Consider the following 16,669-nt stretch of genomic DNA (forward strand, 5'->3'; position numbering starts at 1 on the left):
CCTCCGTCTCGCACAAGTACGTGTCGCACCATTATCAGCAGGACAACCACACTAGTTTATATTACACAAGAGTTGTCTTGTTTTTACCTTTAAATTTCTACTAGTTTTGTTTTAAAATGAGTTGGATGAGTTTGAAATGGACAGGACTATTGGTTTGTACCATCAAAATATTTGCTGATAGAAGATAACAATCATCATAATCTGGTCTAGTTCCACTTTTCCACGCCCTTACAACTCCTGAGCCACACACTAGACAAATCTATGTTCTCTTCGCAAATGACAACAATGCATGTTGCTTGGAGTACATCTATGGAAAGAAAGGGGAAAAAATGCAAGGCCACACAAAAATGGAGAAATTCAACCAAGTGTTCAAATCCCAAACAACTGCCAACCGTCAACAGCAAACGGATAGCACAAATATTTCGTGTGCAATACATCTGAATGACTACAATGGTAACCTACCAGAAAATGCCCATACGTAACAAACTGATGAAAAAAACGATATACACATATGGACAGTCACAAAGCAAGCTATGAGCATCTTAGGACCTCGCAAGCAGCACAACTCAGGCCATGTACAAATAAAAGAATTGACCTATAAAATTGGTTGCAAAAAACCAACCGAGCAAAGCCACCAGTAGCCCGTCCTCAGAAATGACCAACAATAATTAATTGACTTACTCCCATGGGACCGACCATTCACGACACATTTTGTAGCAGACACTAGAAACAAGGCTTGTTCTCTTTAGAAGAGATCTGCTTTTCGCTTCTGTAGTTCTTGCTTCCAATTTGGCTGTTGGTAGAATGCATCCTTAGTCATGCCAAAAACAGTTTGGAATTCACTATCTGATAGGTATGCCTGCAGAATCAATAGAGTAATAATTCAATAAAATTGGCCCAGCACGGTTCAATGTAAACCTCTCTTTAAGCAAACTCGAACATGAATAGACATGGCTAAAAGAGCAATAAAAGAATATATGTGTGGATAAATATGAAAAGGAGTTGTTCAAAGAGAACCAATCGAACCAAATGCATCAATATAACAGAAGCAAGCAATCTAGCCGCAGGCGAAAGGCTGTGGTTACTTATGGATGCATGGAACCAAGAAATAACTCCATAACTATTCACATCGCGAAGTCACTAGACAAAATTTACCGCTTTAAGGAGAAAATGGGGGATGGATGAAGGGAACAAACCTCTCTACGTTTGTAATCTATCCCACGAACTGGATCGGTAGATTTGGATATCAAGCGGTCATAGCTAAATGTCGCTTCACCAACATTCTCTGTTGTTTCTTCCAATGGGGCCTCAGCCACTGCTCCATCTGTGCCAGATGGTGCCCCATCTTCTGCAGCATCTTTTTCCTGGTGAAACACATTGGACTCCCCAGCTTCAGACTGAGGAGAAGATGGACCAGATGGCCCAGCTGGAGTTATGACAACCCTGTCGACATCTGCATTGATCAAAGTTGTCAAACTTTGAAGTGATAAATAGGCCAGCAAAACGGTAGTGGACTTCATCTATGTACATTCCATTAGCCATGACTACAAAAAAGGCAAGGTGTACCAACAAAATCAAATCGACATGACTCCAAGGTTACAGTTGCAAAGAAAAAAAAAAGCCAAAACTATAAAGAAAATATTTTGAAGAAACGAGGAATACAGCTGGAAAAGAATACAAATTAGAAAATTCAAAGAAAGTAAGAAACTTTTGGCCCCGTACATTAGCCTGGCTATTCTTTAACGAATGATAAATTGAAAAGGAAGGTGCAGCTCTACCAGTCTTATCAGCTGTGCTGCTAGCTTTTGCTCGAAGATTTTCTGATGACCCAGATTGCTCAGCAGTCAGCACAGAGGATAGTGCAGCTACGGCAGCTGCTCTTTGAGAACCTTGACCTGAGCGAGATGGAGGTGGTGTTTTGTTGGGTTTTAAGGATGCATTGAATGCATTAGATAAGGCAGCCAGTGCTGAGGCACGCTGAGTTGGTCCATCGCCTGTGCTTTTAGGCCTCTCATTAGACTGAAAAGAAGGATCAAGTAGGTAGTTACATCGATGTTTTGTTTTATACAAAATGTAGACATTTTTGTGAGATAGTTACATCAATGTTTTCTTCAAGAATGCATCATTCTTTTAGACCAAATGTAGACATTTTTGTGAGAAGTCAAATCAACGGTTTCAAACCTACCAGCCTTTGTTGAGACGATGGATTGAATGCGGATGATAGAGCCGCTAATGCAGATGCCCTCTGAGTTGGTCCACCATTACCAGAGCTCCTAGGTGCACCCTACAAAAGGACTGATGTAAAGATTGTACTAGCTTAACATGTATTTGCATTTCCAAATAATGGTTCAATGTAACCTTTCTACAGTTCAAGAAATAGTTATTCATGCAAATATCAAATCCATCTTATAAAAACAACTTAGCAACTGACTTGAGAACATCCAAAAAACTCATTAAAGAAAACCATGCATATATGCATGTGTGTTTTCAATATATAACTCAAACCTAAAATCTCAGGTTTACCTCAGAACGCAATCCAAAAAGTAGAGAGAGTTTCTTCTGGAAGGAATTTCCATGAACCTGTGTAAAGTATGAAACTTATTAGTAAACATGATGCAGATTATAACAAGAAAATAAAATCGACTAATATTTTTTATGACTAATATCAGATAGAACAGCAAAAGCATAATAAAACAGAATGAGATAACCAAGATCATACCAAAGATTTTGTGTTATCCCAAGAGAAGTACGTCTTGAAGAAGCATGGCTCGTTCCCTTCCATGACTTTATATAGTGGTACATATGGAGAAAGATCTTCAATAGAATTTGCATGCTCCACGTATTTCTGGGGGAGAAGTAGTTGTTACGCATACAGAATAACGGTAGTACAACAGCAAACAGGAATTGACCACTTGAATAAGGTCAGGGCTTCAGTTGATACCTGGCCGATATCAAATGCTTTCTGTTTCTCTTTTGATTCTACGCACTGACCAATCCAAATGAAAACCTCACCATGTGTGTCCAGTATCATCATGTCTTCAGTTAACAAATCATCTTGGGAAAAGTTGAAGATCTCAGTAACCTGAATAAGCTCATAAAATCAGATACCCTGAATTTTGCAAAACAAAATATAGATCTAAGAAGAGCAAGTGTAAGAGGACCGACCTCCAGTCTCCCTGGTCAATGACGATGATCGTAGCATAAACAAAACCGAGCAATAATGATAATTAGGCCAGAAACTTGTATAATATAGATATCTCAAAAATGAATGAAAGGAAACAGAAACTCCATACTGATATACAACTGCAAGAAAGTATGTACAAAAGTTTACAGCAACTGACCGTTCTTGAATGAGAATGCATACAAGTGAGGCTCTCTAGTAATAATATCCTGAGGAGCATTTTTATTTGTATAACTCTGTTTTCCTCCAAGTGCAAACCAGAAAGCAGAACTCTCTGTCCCCTCCTTGCAGTGCTTCACTGCAACGCCAGGCTGTAAGATTGGAAATATTCAAATGTTAGAAGCGGATTTTTTTTCTCGAACTACGCAGGAGAACTGCATGTCATTTCATTAAGATAGAAATACAAAGAAAAGAGGCTAAGTGCCTTTTCCAGACCCCAAAAAACACAAAAAAAAGGCACCACACAAAACAAAAAAAAAGCGACCACCAATAGCCCCTCAGTTAAATAAAAGGTTTAGTTGACCAGGGCAAGTGACCTCAAGAGCAACTCTTGGAGCGCTAAAGCACCGGCAGAACACCAAAGGGTGCACTCATACACAGAAGCGGATATTGAACAAGAGGAAAAACCTCAATTGATTTATAGAACTTAAAAAGTGCTAGAAATTTTAATTGATTGGCTTAAAGCTGTCTAAAGGTGCCCTCATACCTTCAAAAATTCAGCAACTTTTGCTGCCCACTGCTGTTGCTCATATGTGCTAGAATTGCCAAACCATGTAAACATAGTGTTTCCAGATTGCAGTACAAAACACTCCATTGAGCTTAAAGACGTTGCCACCTATAAAACAATAACCGATCAGCTCAAAGGATAAGAAACTGAGTTTCACTGGTAGTAAATGTTGAACCAATCTATTCTAAAATACCACACCACACGACTAGCACATTGTATTTAATCAAAGAGCCTTCAAGAGAAAAAAAACCATCGACATCTAGTAGAAAGAGCTAGGTAGTACCGCATCAACTTGAAGAGTCTTGCTGTTGTGGATAGATGTCCCAGATACTCGAATTAGAGCTATGCCTTCAGTAGTATAAGTTTCACCCGTCACACCCTTTTCATCTATGAGCTTCTTGTACCCAGATCCAATTCCACCCTACATAATTTATTTTGCCAGAAACATATTATGCATATATATTATTTAGATCGCATACAAAGGTGAGCTACAAATCCATTACTGAAAAATAAAATAAAATAATGGAAGCAAAAAAATATGTTTGGTAGTCTTAACATGTGTACCTTCATGATAACCAAGGGCTGGAAAAGAGCAACAAATTGTGGTGGCTCCTTCCCTTGGTATATACGGCCCTACAAAATAGCTATAAATAACTCAAAGTCGTCTCTTGTGAACAAATATTGTAGGCACATCTGAAATAAAATGCAGCACCAGAACTGGCCGTCCTTTCAATGAATTCCACACTGTGTTAGTTATTTGAGATGCTGACACTTGATCGTCCTGCAAAGCAAACGCCAAAACAGTAATATAGATCAGGCTCAGCTGTACAGGCGCAGGGAGTTAATTCTATAAAAGGACAAGAACAAGTGCAAAGTAAATTCAAGAGAATTTATGCCAACAGCTAAGCAAAGTGAGAAATTTTAATTAAGCACAAAGGTAGAAGACAGGATGCCGAAACAATTTAATTAAGACAAAAAAAGAGCAAGTGCAGCAACATGCAATACCACCAAGCTATCCTTCCCAATCCAGTAGCTGAGATAGTATTCTTCTTTCTTGTCGCCCGAATGATATGTATAGAGAATGATATAACAGTCTCCACTGTAAAACTTTCCAATATCCTCTTTTGGCAGGGCAGTCTTAGCATTGCCATCAACGCACCATACCTGTTACAATTTTGTTTAGCAAGGTATGTATATAGATGTCTTGTATGTTTACTTGTTCAATAAACAACTCAGCTCATAAAAAGGAATATTGATCAATGCAACCTCAAGCTTTCCACCGCCTTCAAGCAAAGGAGGAACTTCCTCATTTACTGGAGTGGTGCTTTTTGCAGCTCCCTTGAGATCAACACCTTGTTGCTTCAATAAAGCTGAGAAGATACAAAATTATTATCAGCATACAAAAGGGAGCTTTCAATATCCTCATAATTGAATGACATACCTGCAACTTTTCCCCGCCCTTCTTCTGCGCCAGGGCTCCCAGCAGCATTACCCACTGGCCATGATTCAAACTTGGACTTGAAAGCATGACTCTCATAACCTTGAATCACTTGAGTTACCCTCGTTGTCTTTGGACGCTTTTGATTAATAAGGAATTCCTGCAGAAGAGAAAACCATGAAAGTGTTAACTACAAGAAATGGGGAAAAGGGTGAGAAAAGAAAATTAGTTCAAGAATTCACCTCAACTGCTTTAGTGGCAGATTTTCTATCCTCCATTTGTGTTACCCGGCCAACCCATACATATATTTCAGCCCCACAGTCAAGTAAGAAACATTTGGTATTTTCAAGCACAGCTTTTGTAAGAGCTGTTTCCTCCAGCTTCAATTGGCCATCATTGATGCTGCATGAAGAACATTTCATAATGTAACTGTAAAACACAGAAGACACTATGGGGACATAAAGAACTTAAAACATGATAGAATCAGTAGGGGCATGGTAGACCACAGAAATATACTCAGCAATAGCATGGACTCACTAAACATTTTCATATATATGGGCATGGAACACAGAAATATATTTAGCCACGGAATGGGCTCATTAGACATATTCTTACATGTGGATATTGCTTCCAACATTGATTGGTGCTGCAACTGTTACAATTGAACTTAGCAGTGCAGAATAAAAATAAAAGCATTTAGCAAAGAATACAGGGTACAGCCACTTCCCAGTTTGCGGCTACTATGCAATCCTCACACTGTAAAACTTTGCGATTAAAGGAAAAACTTTTTTAATTCTACGAAGATTTTGTTTTCATGGCCCCACAAGCTCAAAGTAGGTAATATTTCAAAAGTAGTAAGACACAAGCGCAGATTAAACCAAAGCAATGCCAAGCTGCTAAGCCACAAAACATCTACAGGTATCTTAGATACACCAATTGGTCTCAAAGACCAAGTAGAAGCCTATTTATATGTAAGAGGTACTATTGCAGGGGAAACAGCAGAAACTAAGCATTCATATAATTTACAGCAGTTGATCAAGATTTAAAAAAATTTAAGTCTTTCATTGCTGTAACTTTTATCTGTATAGTACTAGAAGAGAATTATTAATCCAAATAATTTTGGATCAATCACCTACCACATGATTTTCATAACGATGATTGTCATAGGAAATACCTGTACAGCTTTGGTGCTGTAGTTTCAAGTACAACATCATCATCACTCACAGTTTTTTTCCCAATTGGTGCAAAACCTCCAAAAAGGACCCAGAATTCACCAGAGTCTGACTCTGCTTGTAATTTCCCATCATCTGGCATAAAAGACCCATAAGAATAGAGATAGAGAAAAAAGGCGGATGACAAAATTGCCAGTCCAAATATCATATATCCCTCACCAACGATCGCAACATCGCAAACACCCCCATGGTACTTCTCCTTTAAATGTTGGATTACTTCCAACGCTTTGGCCCTTTCTTGGATATTGGAGTTAGCACCATTAAACTGGTATATCTTATTTTCAGTATCTAAGACAAACACATCATCATGGTTTAATGATGACCGAGCAAAGGGAACCTGAACAAAGAAGGCAGCATCCGCAATTATTGAGCTGAAATTGTAAATGATGTGCAGTAAAGGGAGTGAATCTCCCATACCTCTTTAACCCGAATAGCTCTCTTCCCTCTGCAAATATACAACCGTGTTTCAAACTTCTCCTCTTCAGGCTTTTTGAACCCAGAGGCGAAACCACCCTCCAAAGGTATAATGCAAGGCTTGAAGTATGACAAGAATTTGTCAGATTCATAACCCTGGAGTTCCCTATGTTGGATTGCACGACCCCCAAGGATGGCATCGAGTTCAACTGTCTTGATGGCTGCAGTCCCAGCTTCATCCTGCAATAGACACATAGTCACAAGGAAGGCTAGAACTAGCACATGTAATAACGCAGAATTTAAGTTCACAAGTGTGTACTTGACTCGAATCTTTCCCAATCCAGAAGTGGATATCGTATAGATAGGCACCACCTTTAGTACAGGTCGTCTACAAATGAAACAGAAATAGCTCACAACTTTTTGTCTTATGAATGGAAAAATCGAAGTTGTTTTATGGGATACAAGAATAAAGGGCAAGCAGGCACCTGCAGAACTATGTATGAATCTCCACAGTAGAATTTACCATAATCAGATTTTGGTAGCGCAACTGGCTTAAAATCTTCAATCCGCCATATTTCTGTCCCACTAAATTATGCTAAGGGATACATATACATTTATAAACATGTACTAAATTTGCAAGCTCGAGTAAAATGAAAAAAAAAAATCTATCAGTTTCTCAGAAGAGAACCAGAATAGACAGACAAACATGTGAAAGGATACACTTTTTGGCCAGCCCCTTGAAAAGCAGGATCTAACACTTTTGCAGTTGACATCTGGAAGCAACTTTTCTTGGATTACTTTGAAGAAAACAAAATGATAGCAGATGGTTCCCCTGTACAAGTGTAATGAATATTAGAGACACACCATATGTTGAGAATGGAAAAAACAATAAAGCAATCAGTTTACATTGAAAATATAAAGTGTGTTTGATTAAGCCAAAAATTAAAAAAAGGAAAATATTAAACCAAAATACCAATTACAAATAAGGCAGGTAACATATTCTATAGATATCGAAGTTAGAGAAGTTTAACTTAGGGCAAAGCTAAACTGAACTATAATTAGGAATGGGGGAGTATAAATGTATAATGCACAAGGTATGGAAGAGATTCAGAATTACATATTGAGCTAGATATAGCTCTAAAATTAACTGAGTGAGATTTCAGATTTATCTTTGCCCAATCATCTCCAAATCCAACCATCGAACAGAAGCCTTGTACCTCAACCTAATTCCTCTAAGTAGGGATCAAAACTGTTTGTTCTGTTTTCATTTTTTTTTCAGAAACAAATCGAAAATGATATCGTCAGAAACAAATATTGGTCGGTAGTCGTAGTACAAAAACAGCATGCATAGGAATGGTAAGCCAAGTCTTCAAGCATGCTTTACTGTTTTTATTTTTTTTAAACTAACAAACATGCTTTACTACCCATACAAGCTGAACACACATGTAAACTGATATGTTAAAATAGCACAAGAATATGGGAGTGTGGAATATATATAGGCAAAAAACGGTCGACAGGTGTGTTCCGTACCAAAATGGTAAATCGCTAAAACGGTTTACATGTGTGTTGTTTCTGTTTCTGTTTCCATTTCCATTTTTCCATGTTTGCTGTTTCTGTTTCCATTTCCATTTTTCCCAAGATCGTGATAAACCTTCAATAATAAGCCCTGGTAAACGATATGTTCCGTTTCCGTTTTCATCCCTACCTCAAAGCAAAGCACTTTTCATGACAGGCCACGTGTGTTACCATAATAGTATATTAAGACATTTCTTAAGCATGGTAACGTCTATGTGAGCAAGTGGTGCTATGGTGCTACCCTTTGTTTTAAGATTTGCCTCTGCTTGTAACCTCAGCTACGTAATTAAGGTATCGATTTCAATTCTTTCGCTAATTTATACATTAGTTTCCTTTTGATGTCAACTAATTTCTATCTACATCAGTCAGGTCCTTTACAAGTGCTTATCACTTGGCTCAATCAAACATTTACCTCTTTGGTCAGTTTGGTCTTTGCTCTCAGGTTTTCAGTCTCGGTTATCTAAATTGTTCACCCTGTCGTACAACCATGGTGTTGGTATTGCTTTGCTCAAATGTAGTAGACTGGGCTGAGAAATGTTCATACTTCATACCAAGTGTGCAGACAGCGTGATTGGAGCAGGTGTCTACATTAAGTGTCTACAAGTGAATTTGATTAAGTTACAAGTGTTTTTTGTATTTTGGTGTCTAGATTAAGTGACTTCTTGCTCATTCTTAAAATATGGGTTCAAGTTAGTGCTAATAGACTAAAAAATGGTAAAATAAAACTCTGTGAAAATGGTAGGCAGCACTGATTTTTTTTTTTTTTACTATTGCCCTTACACAATTAGTAGGAAGTGGATAGCGAGTGCTTGGGCTGATCCAAATGCATGCTATCGGAAGTAGGCGATGTTTTGTATCCCTTTTCATCAACACTAGATGTATTATCTATAGCTGCTCATAATTCAAGTTACTAGTACAAAGAGTTGCCTAAGTGTGAGTTTAGCAGTCCCAAACAGACAGTCTGCAAGACCCAAAACCTCTGCTGTAACCAACAGCCTACGTGTAAGAAAACCCAGCTTGTTCCTCTAAGAAGCACTATATCCATGGTCTTCTTGTCACCATGTTCATAGCTGGTACTATATGCTTGGCCGGATACCGACGCTGGGGAACGTGTCACTCTTGGCTTTGGCTCCTTGGCAGCCTTCCACCAGCCTTGAAAAAAACAAACATCCCGCTAGAGTAGCAACAAGGTCTGCAGAGCACTTCAGTATTTCCCCTACCTATAATACAGACAGCGATTGCTCGTGGTGATGGGCAGAGTCAAATGTTGATGCCGATCACACGATCCGCTTTGTATACGAGTGCAAGGTGCTCGCAGCTGCCGGCCGGATCATGAGATTTTTCTTCCAGCAAGACAACACGATGGACAGCTAACAGTGGTGTTAAGCTTGAGACAGTCCAAAAAAAAACTTGGAGAGTGTACCAATTACCAAGGCGATCGCAGCACTCCAGCACACGTCAAACAAATTGGCAACAAAATGGATGAATCCAAAACGGATTGGATTGGATTTCATTCCAGGACTCATAGGAAACAGGCCAGTCGTCTCGAGAAGCAATTCGTCCGCGGGAGCTATGCCATCGAATAAACTAGCGAAAGGAGAAAAGCAACCAGACCCCGAGGCGGGCGGACGGATCTAACACCGCGAGGACGCCAGCGGGAGCTGCGGAATTGAGGTGAGAGCGAGGGAGAGAGAACAGACGAAATACCTGGATCTAGATCGTCGGGCGGGCGGGCGGGCAGCCGGCGGAGGGCCTGCGGCGTCGCCGGATCTGCTGCGCTCGCGGGGAGAGAGAGAGAGAGAGAGAGAGAGGCGGGCGCCCCGCCGATCGCGGGATCAGGAAGTGGGGAGCGGAACGCGGGGAGGCGAGGCCACTGATCAGTGGATGTGGATCAGAGACAGCGGTCACCCGCACAGGCGGAGAGGCCGGACGGGCAGGGGGGGAAGGGGAGAGAGAGGGAGGAGGAGCCACCTGGAACAGAGTGGCAGCGTAAATAGGGGCAGCGGAGCGGAGGCGATGATATGGAAGGGGACGGCACTGCTGGCTCGGCGCGGCGCGGCGCGGCCCCCGGCTCGTCTACGTAGCAGGATACGTACGGCCGACGGACCACCGGCCACCCACCGACCAGGGCGGCAGGGACCTTTGCCTGCTTTTCAAATTTCGTTCACCGATCCGCTCCTCCAAGCACATGCGTGTTTAGCCACGCTCAAAAAGTCAAAACATGCGGCGAAACACTCTAATCTCTCGTCCTAGAATTTGAATTTCACTTCATTTCATCTGTACATATACATATATATATATCTAACGAGCACAAGAGGTTTCGTTCGGATTAAGCTAAACTTTGTTACGATTTGATTAGATTTATATAAAAAATATAGTGCCAATATTACGGATGCGTGTGCTGATATTATAAAATATAAAATTATAATGAGGGCGGCAGGACCAAAATAATACAATCTTTATTGCCCATCGATCGATCAATCAATTATAAATAATCAATTAATTAAGTAATAATTATAGGAAGGGGAGGGCAGGAAAGGCGGCAGGACAATCACGACGCCGGCAGCGCTAGGCTGAATCGGCCATGCCGCAGCCACAGGGCGCAATAATGGCAGGGCTCGTGCCCGTGGCCGTGGCCGTGCACGTGCACGCATCAGATCATCGTCCATGATCCATCCCCGCCCGCCCAGCTCACACCCAGCGCCCCCCAGCTGCGCAGCCACTCGACGGCGCTTTGCTGGGCTTGGCTGGCCGGCACACGAGCAGCTGCGCGCCTGGAACGGAATAGAAGCTTTTGCTGGGGGCCTGGGGCGTCCAACGGAATGGCCTGTGGGCCCTAGCGGGCGGCTGGCCGGCATGCCATGTGCGGCCACGGCTGCGTGCGAGCCGGGGAGGTACGCCACGCCACGCCACGCCATCAGGCAGGCGGCAGGGCAGCCGCGCGCGTCGCGGCACTCTGGCTGGCTCACCGGCCCTCATCACTGGCAGCACGCACCTGCCTGACCAGAAAGGGCCTGCCGCCCGCCGTTGGCTTGGCTTGGATATAATGGACTGGGCAGGGGGCAGTCGAAGTCCAGAGCCGTTGGCTTGGGAGCAATGGCAAAGCCATACACCCATACGTACTCTGCAAGGAGCTCGAAGAAACAAGTGTGTAGGCCTCGATGATTGCAGGATATCCATGCATGCACTCATCTGCTCTCAACTCTCAATCTCTCATGCATGATGCATGTCCCATCTCACGTGCTCTTGTTGCTGCCCGCGCGATCAATGTCGCTTAGCTTTCCCCTTCCCTTGCCGGTCCCCCATGGTTACTTCACGGCACAACTGCCCAATTGCCGGTGCGCCATTTCCCGCTGTCGCTGCTGCATGCGACGTTGCCACGGCAGCCGCCGGTGGCCGGTGGGCCGTCTCTCCCTCCAGTCCTCCTGTCCTCCAGCTCCAGATAGGCTGGTAGCCTGGTACTCCTGCTGCCGTGACTGTAAAAAGCGCCGTGGTGTGGTACGCCGAGACAGTGCAGCAGGGCGACACCGGGATTCTCCCAACCGTTGCTTGCCCTGCCGGCTGCGGCCCTGCATCTGGTTCGAGTATGAACACGTCAAGGCAGGCACGTCCCCTACCCAGCCCCAATGGTCGGCGCCAACCAATGTGGATGTGGACATCATCAGCTCGTGTGGCTGTCATCAGTTCAATCAGCGTCTTCTTCATTCAGGACGCTAGTACATTATTACGGCAAAAAACAGGAACCAGTGTTTGGGACGCGAGAGGTAATTTAATTAAAAAAACTTGCGTTTATAAAAAAAATCACGTTAAAGGTTTCAGATCCAGGTTTTAGAACGTTATTATCGAGTCGTGTCGCGGAACTTTTGTTGTGTGTCAGCTCGAACTGTTCCAAGATTTTTTTTTAACCATGTTCCAAGAATTTGTTTTTTTGTTTCAACGAACACTGAAGTGCTCCGAGTAGAAGGGCACATGAATTATGTGTGCTTTTCTAGTCGAGGTCTCGAGGGAAAACTATCAGCTTATATAATCCGTATAAATGTATACATTGTCTATATGTCTTAGCTGACTTCCCATTCTTTCACTCTGTTCGGTTGGCTAGAAAAACAGCTGATGCTGATTCTGATGTTTTTATTGTGAGAGAGAAACACTATTATTTTGCTAAAACGGTACGGCTGATAAGTTCAAGCGAACAGGACCAATGATACTCTGCCCAATTATTGCTCCATACAAAACTGAGAATTTTCTTCAGCACATGTCCTAGCAATACTGATCATATTGCTTTAGCACACTGGCCTACGAGTTAGTTGGAGCTTTTCCAATAGCCACTTCTGTTAGATATATTACCCGTATAATATTTAATAAATTAAATAAAATTCTATGGTATATAATATTATGCGTTGTATGGTTTAATACCATATGGAATTTTGACTGAAAGTTGACTCGGCTTATATGGTTAGAAATTTTTCATCTTAATTGAAAAGCTGAGAAAAGGACAGGCGTGCCACACGCGCGCGCGCACCGCCGCCGGCTAGGCCGAGGCCGTGGCAAGCGGGCGGCGAGCGAGCGGGCGTGGCCAGTCTTTTGCCACTTAAATCCACATAATCACGGAAGTTTCTCTCCTTGATGGTGGAGGCGAATTGATTACGTCAGTTACTGTCACTTCCGCTTTTCGTCTCCTGAGATTCTCTGCTGCCTTTCTCCCTTCCCGTCGCAGCCATATATCTACAGTCCTCCATCAGTCCTTTCTTCTCCCGCAACCGCTTCCGAGAGAAACCACATCTCAGCAGCCCTCTGACTTCCCCGTCCCGTACCTCTGCGCGCACGGAGTAGCGGGAGAGTAGGTGCCGCTAGAACCCTCGTTCGCCTGAGAACCTTACACGGGGTGAGCAGCGATTAGGTTTTTGAAGAGTGATCCGCGACTGCTCGTCCACGTACGTCTTCTTCCTGGTGGTGATCGTTCTCGAAACCCGTCTTCTTTTCGGTGATTGCTTGCGGAACATCAAGGCGTCCTCTTTCTGGTGATCGTTCGTGGGACTGCACTGCGAACATATTCATGCATCGACTACGGTCTACGACTACGAGCAACGCACTATGTCGACTAGTACGAATGGAGCCTCCGATGCCCTCGACATGGGACCCTCCGCTTGGTACAATCTAATCTTTGTGATTACTGTACTTTGTGCTTTTACTGTATCCATCTGTATATCATGTATGCATGTTATAGCGTTTATTAGAGATATACGCATGCACCTATATGCCGTCACGAACCTACTGCTGGATTAAATTGACAATGAAAATACATAATTATCTAACAATCCAAAAACCTAATGTTAGGCAATTTTCTGTCAGTGGTTTTGATGCTGCTTTAAAGTCAAATAATTTTGATGGCAAGAATTTCATGATATGGCGTGCCAAGATGGTATTGTGATTGACTGCGATGAACTCCTATCACGCCGCGAAGGGAAAGCCTGAACAGTTTACTCCTAAGGAGGAGCAAAAGTTCTTGGTTGTCAATAACCTGTTTCGAGGCGCCGTGATTAGTGCACTTCATCCTAAGTATGAGAAAAACTACATATTTTGCACATCAGGCAAAGAGTTATGGGATGCTCTTGAGGCAAAGTTTAGAGTTTTAGATGCTGGTAGTGAGTTGTACTTTATGGAGCAGCTGTATAACTACAAAATGGTTGAAAACCGTTCTGTGGTTGAACAGGCTCATAAGATACAGGCGCTAGCAAAGGAACTAGAACATTTCTCATGTTTGTTGCTCGATAAGTTTGTAGCCGATGGTATAATCGCTAAGCTGCTACCTTCTTAGATGGATTTTGGTACTTCTCTAACACACAAGAGACAAGAATTTAGCGTGGCTGAGCTTATTGGATCTCTTGATGTTGAGGATAGGGCGAGAGCAAAAGACAACCGTGGAAAAGGAGTTGAGTCTTCCACTGTCAATATGGTGCAGAAGAAAAACTCATTTGCATCCTGTAATAAAAAGAAGAAGAACATACAAGAGAACAACAATGCAAAGCCTAAGCAAATTGCACAGTTTAAGAAGAAAAACAACAGGAAAGGTGAAGATTGCTTTATTTGCGGAAGTGATGAGCATTGGGCAAGTGTGTGCCCAGACCGCAAATATAAGCAAGAAAAGAAATCAGCAAACGTGGTGATTAGCGAGACTGGAGGAGGAACATCTGGGTATGGTAATTCTTTACCTTTTGTTCCTTCAGTTTGTCTTTCACCTGAGTGGTGGATGGACAGCGGGGCTAATATTCATGTGTGTGCTGATGTTTCTTTGTTTACTTCCTATCAGACCGGCAGGACTGGAGCCTTGCTGATGGGAAACGGTTCGCATGCGTGTGTTCTTGATGCTGGTACGATTGTTCTGAAGTTTGCTTCGGGAAAGATGGTGCTATTAAAGAACATGCAACATGTCTCCTCCATCAAGAAGAATCTTGTTAGCGGTTCTCAAATATGTCGCGATGGCTTTAAAATTGTGCTTGAGTCCAATAAGTGTGTTGTGTCGAGACATGGAATATTTGTTGAAAAATGTTATGATTGCGGAGGCTTATTCCGCTTATCTTTGCTTGATGATGTGTGCAATAAAGTGGTGAACAATGTTAATATTTCGGATGAGTCAAATATATGGCATTCACGACTCTATCACATTAATTTTGGTTGTCTCACGTGGCTTGCAAATCTGAATTTAATCCTGAAATTTAACTTAGTCAAATATTCTAAGTGCTAGGTGTGTGTGCAATCGAAGCAACCGCGTAAGCCTCACAAGGCTGCTGAGGCGAGGAACTTGACACCATTAGAACTCGTTCATTCTGATTTATGCAAAATGAATGGCGAATTGACTAAAGGCGGTAGACGATACTTTATGACATTTATAGATGATTGTACTAGATTTTGCTATGTGTATTTATTGAAAATTAAAGATGAAGTGTTGCATTATTTTAAAGTCTATAAAGCTGAGGTAGAAAATCAACTTGAGAAGAAAATCAAGCGTTTGCGGTCCGATCGCGGGGAAGAATATTTCTCAAATGAATTTTTTAAGTTTTGTGCGGTGCATGAAATTATTCATGAGAGGACGCCACCATACTCACCATAGTTCAATGGGATTACAGAGAGAAAGAACCACACTCTAACTGATTTGGTTAATGCCATGTTAAAGATTGCGGGACTATCTAAGGAATGGTGGGGTGATGCTATATTGACAGCGTGTCATGTCCTAAATAAAGTACCCACAAAGAACAAAGAAATTACACCATTCGAGGAATGAGAGAAGAAAAGATTAAATCTCTCTTACCTGTGAACTTGGGGTTGTTTGGCAAAGGTGAATGTGCCAATAAATAAAAAATAAAAGCTTGGACCAAAGACTATTGATTGTGTTTTTCTTAGTTATGCTATTCACAACGTGGGTTATAGATTTTTAATTATAAATTCTAGTGTTCCTAAGATGGCTGTTGATATAATCATGGAATCTAGAGACGCTACATTTTTTGAGAATGAGTTTTCCATAAAAAATACACCTAGCACGACTGGTCATGAATTTATAATTCCCCATGAGCATAAAATTTTTACTTCGATAGAACAAATTGAAGAACCCTATATGCAAAATCCTGAGGAGGATGACACTATAGTCACTAGAAAAAGTAAGAGACAAAGGACTGCAAAGTCTTTTGGTGATGACTATATTGTGTACCTTGTGGATGACACACCAACGAGTATTAAAGAGGCATATTCCTGTCCTGATGTTAACTTATGAAAGGAAGCAGTATGGAGTGAGATGGATTCTGTTATGTCTAATGGAACTTGGAAAATAGTTGATCGTTCCTATGGGTGCAAGCCTATAGGGTGCAAATGGGTGTTCAAGAAAAAACTTAGGTCTAATGGTACTATCGAGAGGTACAAGGCAAGGCTTGTGGCCAAGGGTTATACTCAAAAGGAAGACGAGGATTTCTTTGATACTTATTCACCGGTTGCCCGATTGACCACAATTCGAGTTTTGCTTTTCCTAACAGACTCTTATGGTCTCATCGTTCATCAAATGGACGTTAAGATAACTTTTCTAAATAGAGAGTTAGAGGAGGAGATCCATATGA

At 41.9% G+C, this 16,669-nt stretch overlaps 1 protein-coding gene across 2 annotated transcripts; it reads right to left on the reverse strand.

Moving 5' to 3' along the window:
- Positions 1 to 348: 348 nt before the first annotated feature.
- Positions 349 to 10,553, reverse strand: LOC136534567 (villin-2-like). 2 transcript variants are annotated; one of them, XM_066526978.1, is made up of 24 exons: positions 10,275 to 10,552; positions 7,713 to 7,824; positions 7,478 to 7,577; positions 7,312 to 7,380; positions 6,996 to 7,232; positions 6,738 to 6,915; positions 6,521 to 6,653; positions 5,589 to 5,748; positions 5,350 to 5,506; positions 5,175 to 5,278; positions 4,914 to 5,072; positions 4,621 to 4,689; positions 4,473 to 4,541; positions 4,192 to 4,329; positions 3,888 to 4,016; positions 3,342 to 3,492; positions 3,166 to 3,176; positions 2,942 to 3,082; positions 2,720 to 2,845; positions 2,524 to 2,580; positions 2,186 to 2,284; positions 1,779 to 2,019; positions 1,197 to 1,453; positions 349 to 859 (listed from the first exon to the last, which is right to left on the reverse strand). In XM_066526978.1, exons 2-24 carry the CDS (start codon positions 7,763 to 7,765, stop codon positions 746 to 748), a joined length of 2,952 nt encoding a protein of 983 aa, XP_066383075.1. In that variant the 5' UTR covers positions 7,766 to 7,824; positions 10,275 to 10,552; the 3' UTR covers positions 349 to 745. The 2 variants fall into 2 exon arrangements, with proteins under 2 accessions (XP_066383075.1, XP_066383076.1); XM_066526979.1 differs by lacking the exon at positions 349 to 859 and having other exon boundaries at positions 1,242 to 1,544; positions 10,275 to 10,553.
- Between the last annotated feature and the right edge of the window lie 6,116 nt (positions 10,554 to 16,669).

This window comes from Miscanthus floridulus, unplaced genomic scaffold (assembly GCF_019320115.1).
Source record: "Miscanthus floridulus cultivar M001 unplaced genomic scaffold, ASM1932011v1 os_2050_1_2, whole genome shotgun sequence".
Lineage (NCBI taxonomy): Eukaryota > Viridiplantae > Streptophyta > Magnoliopsida > Poales > Poaceae > Miscanthus > Miscanthus floridulus.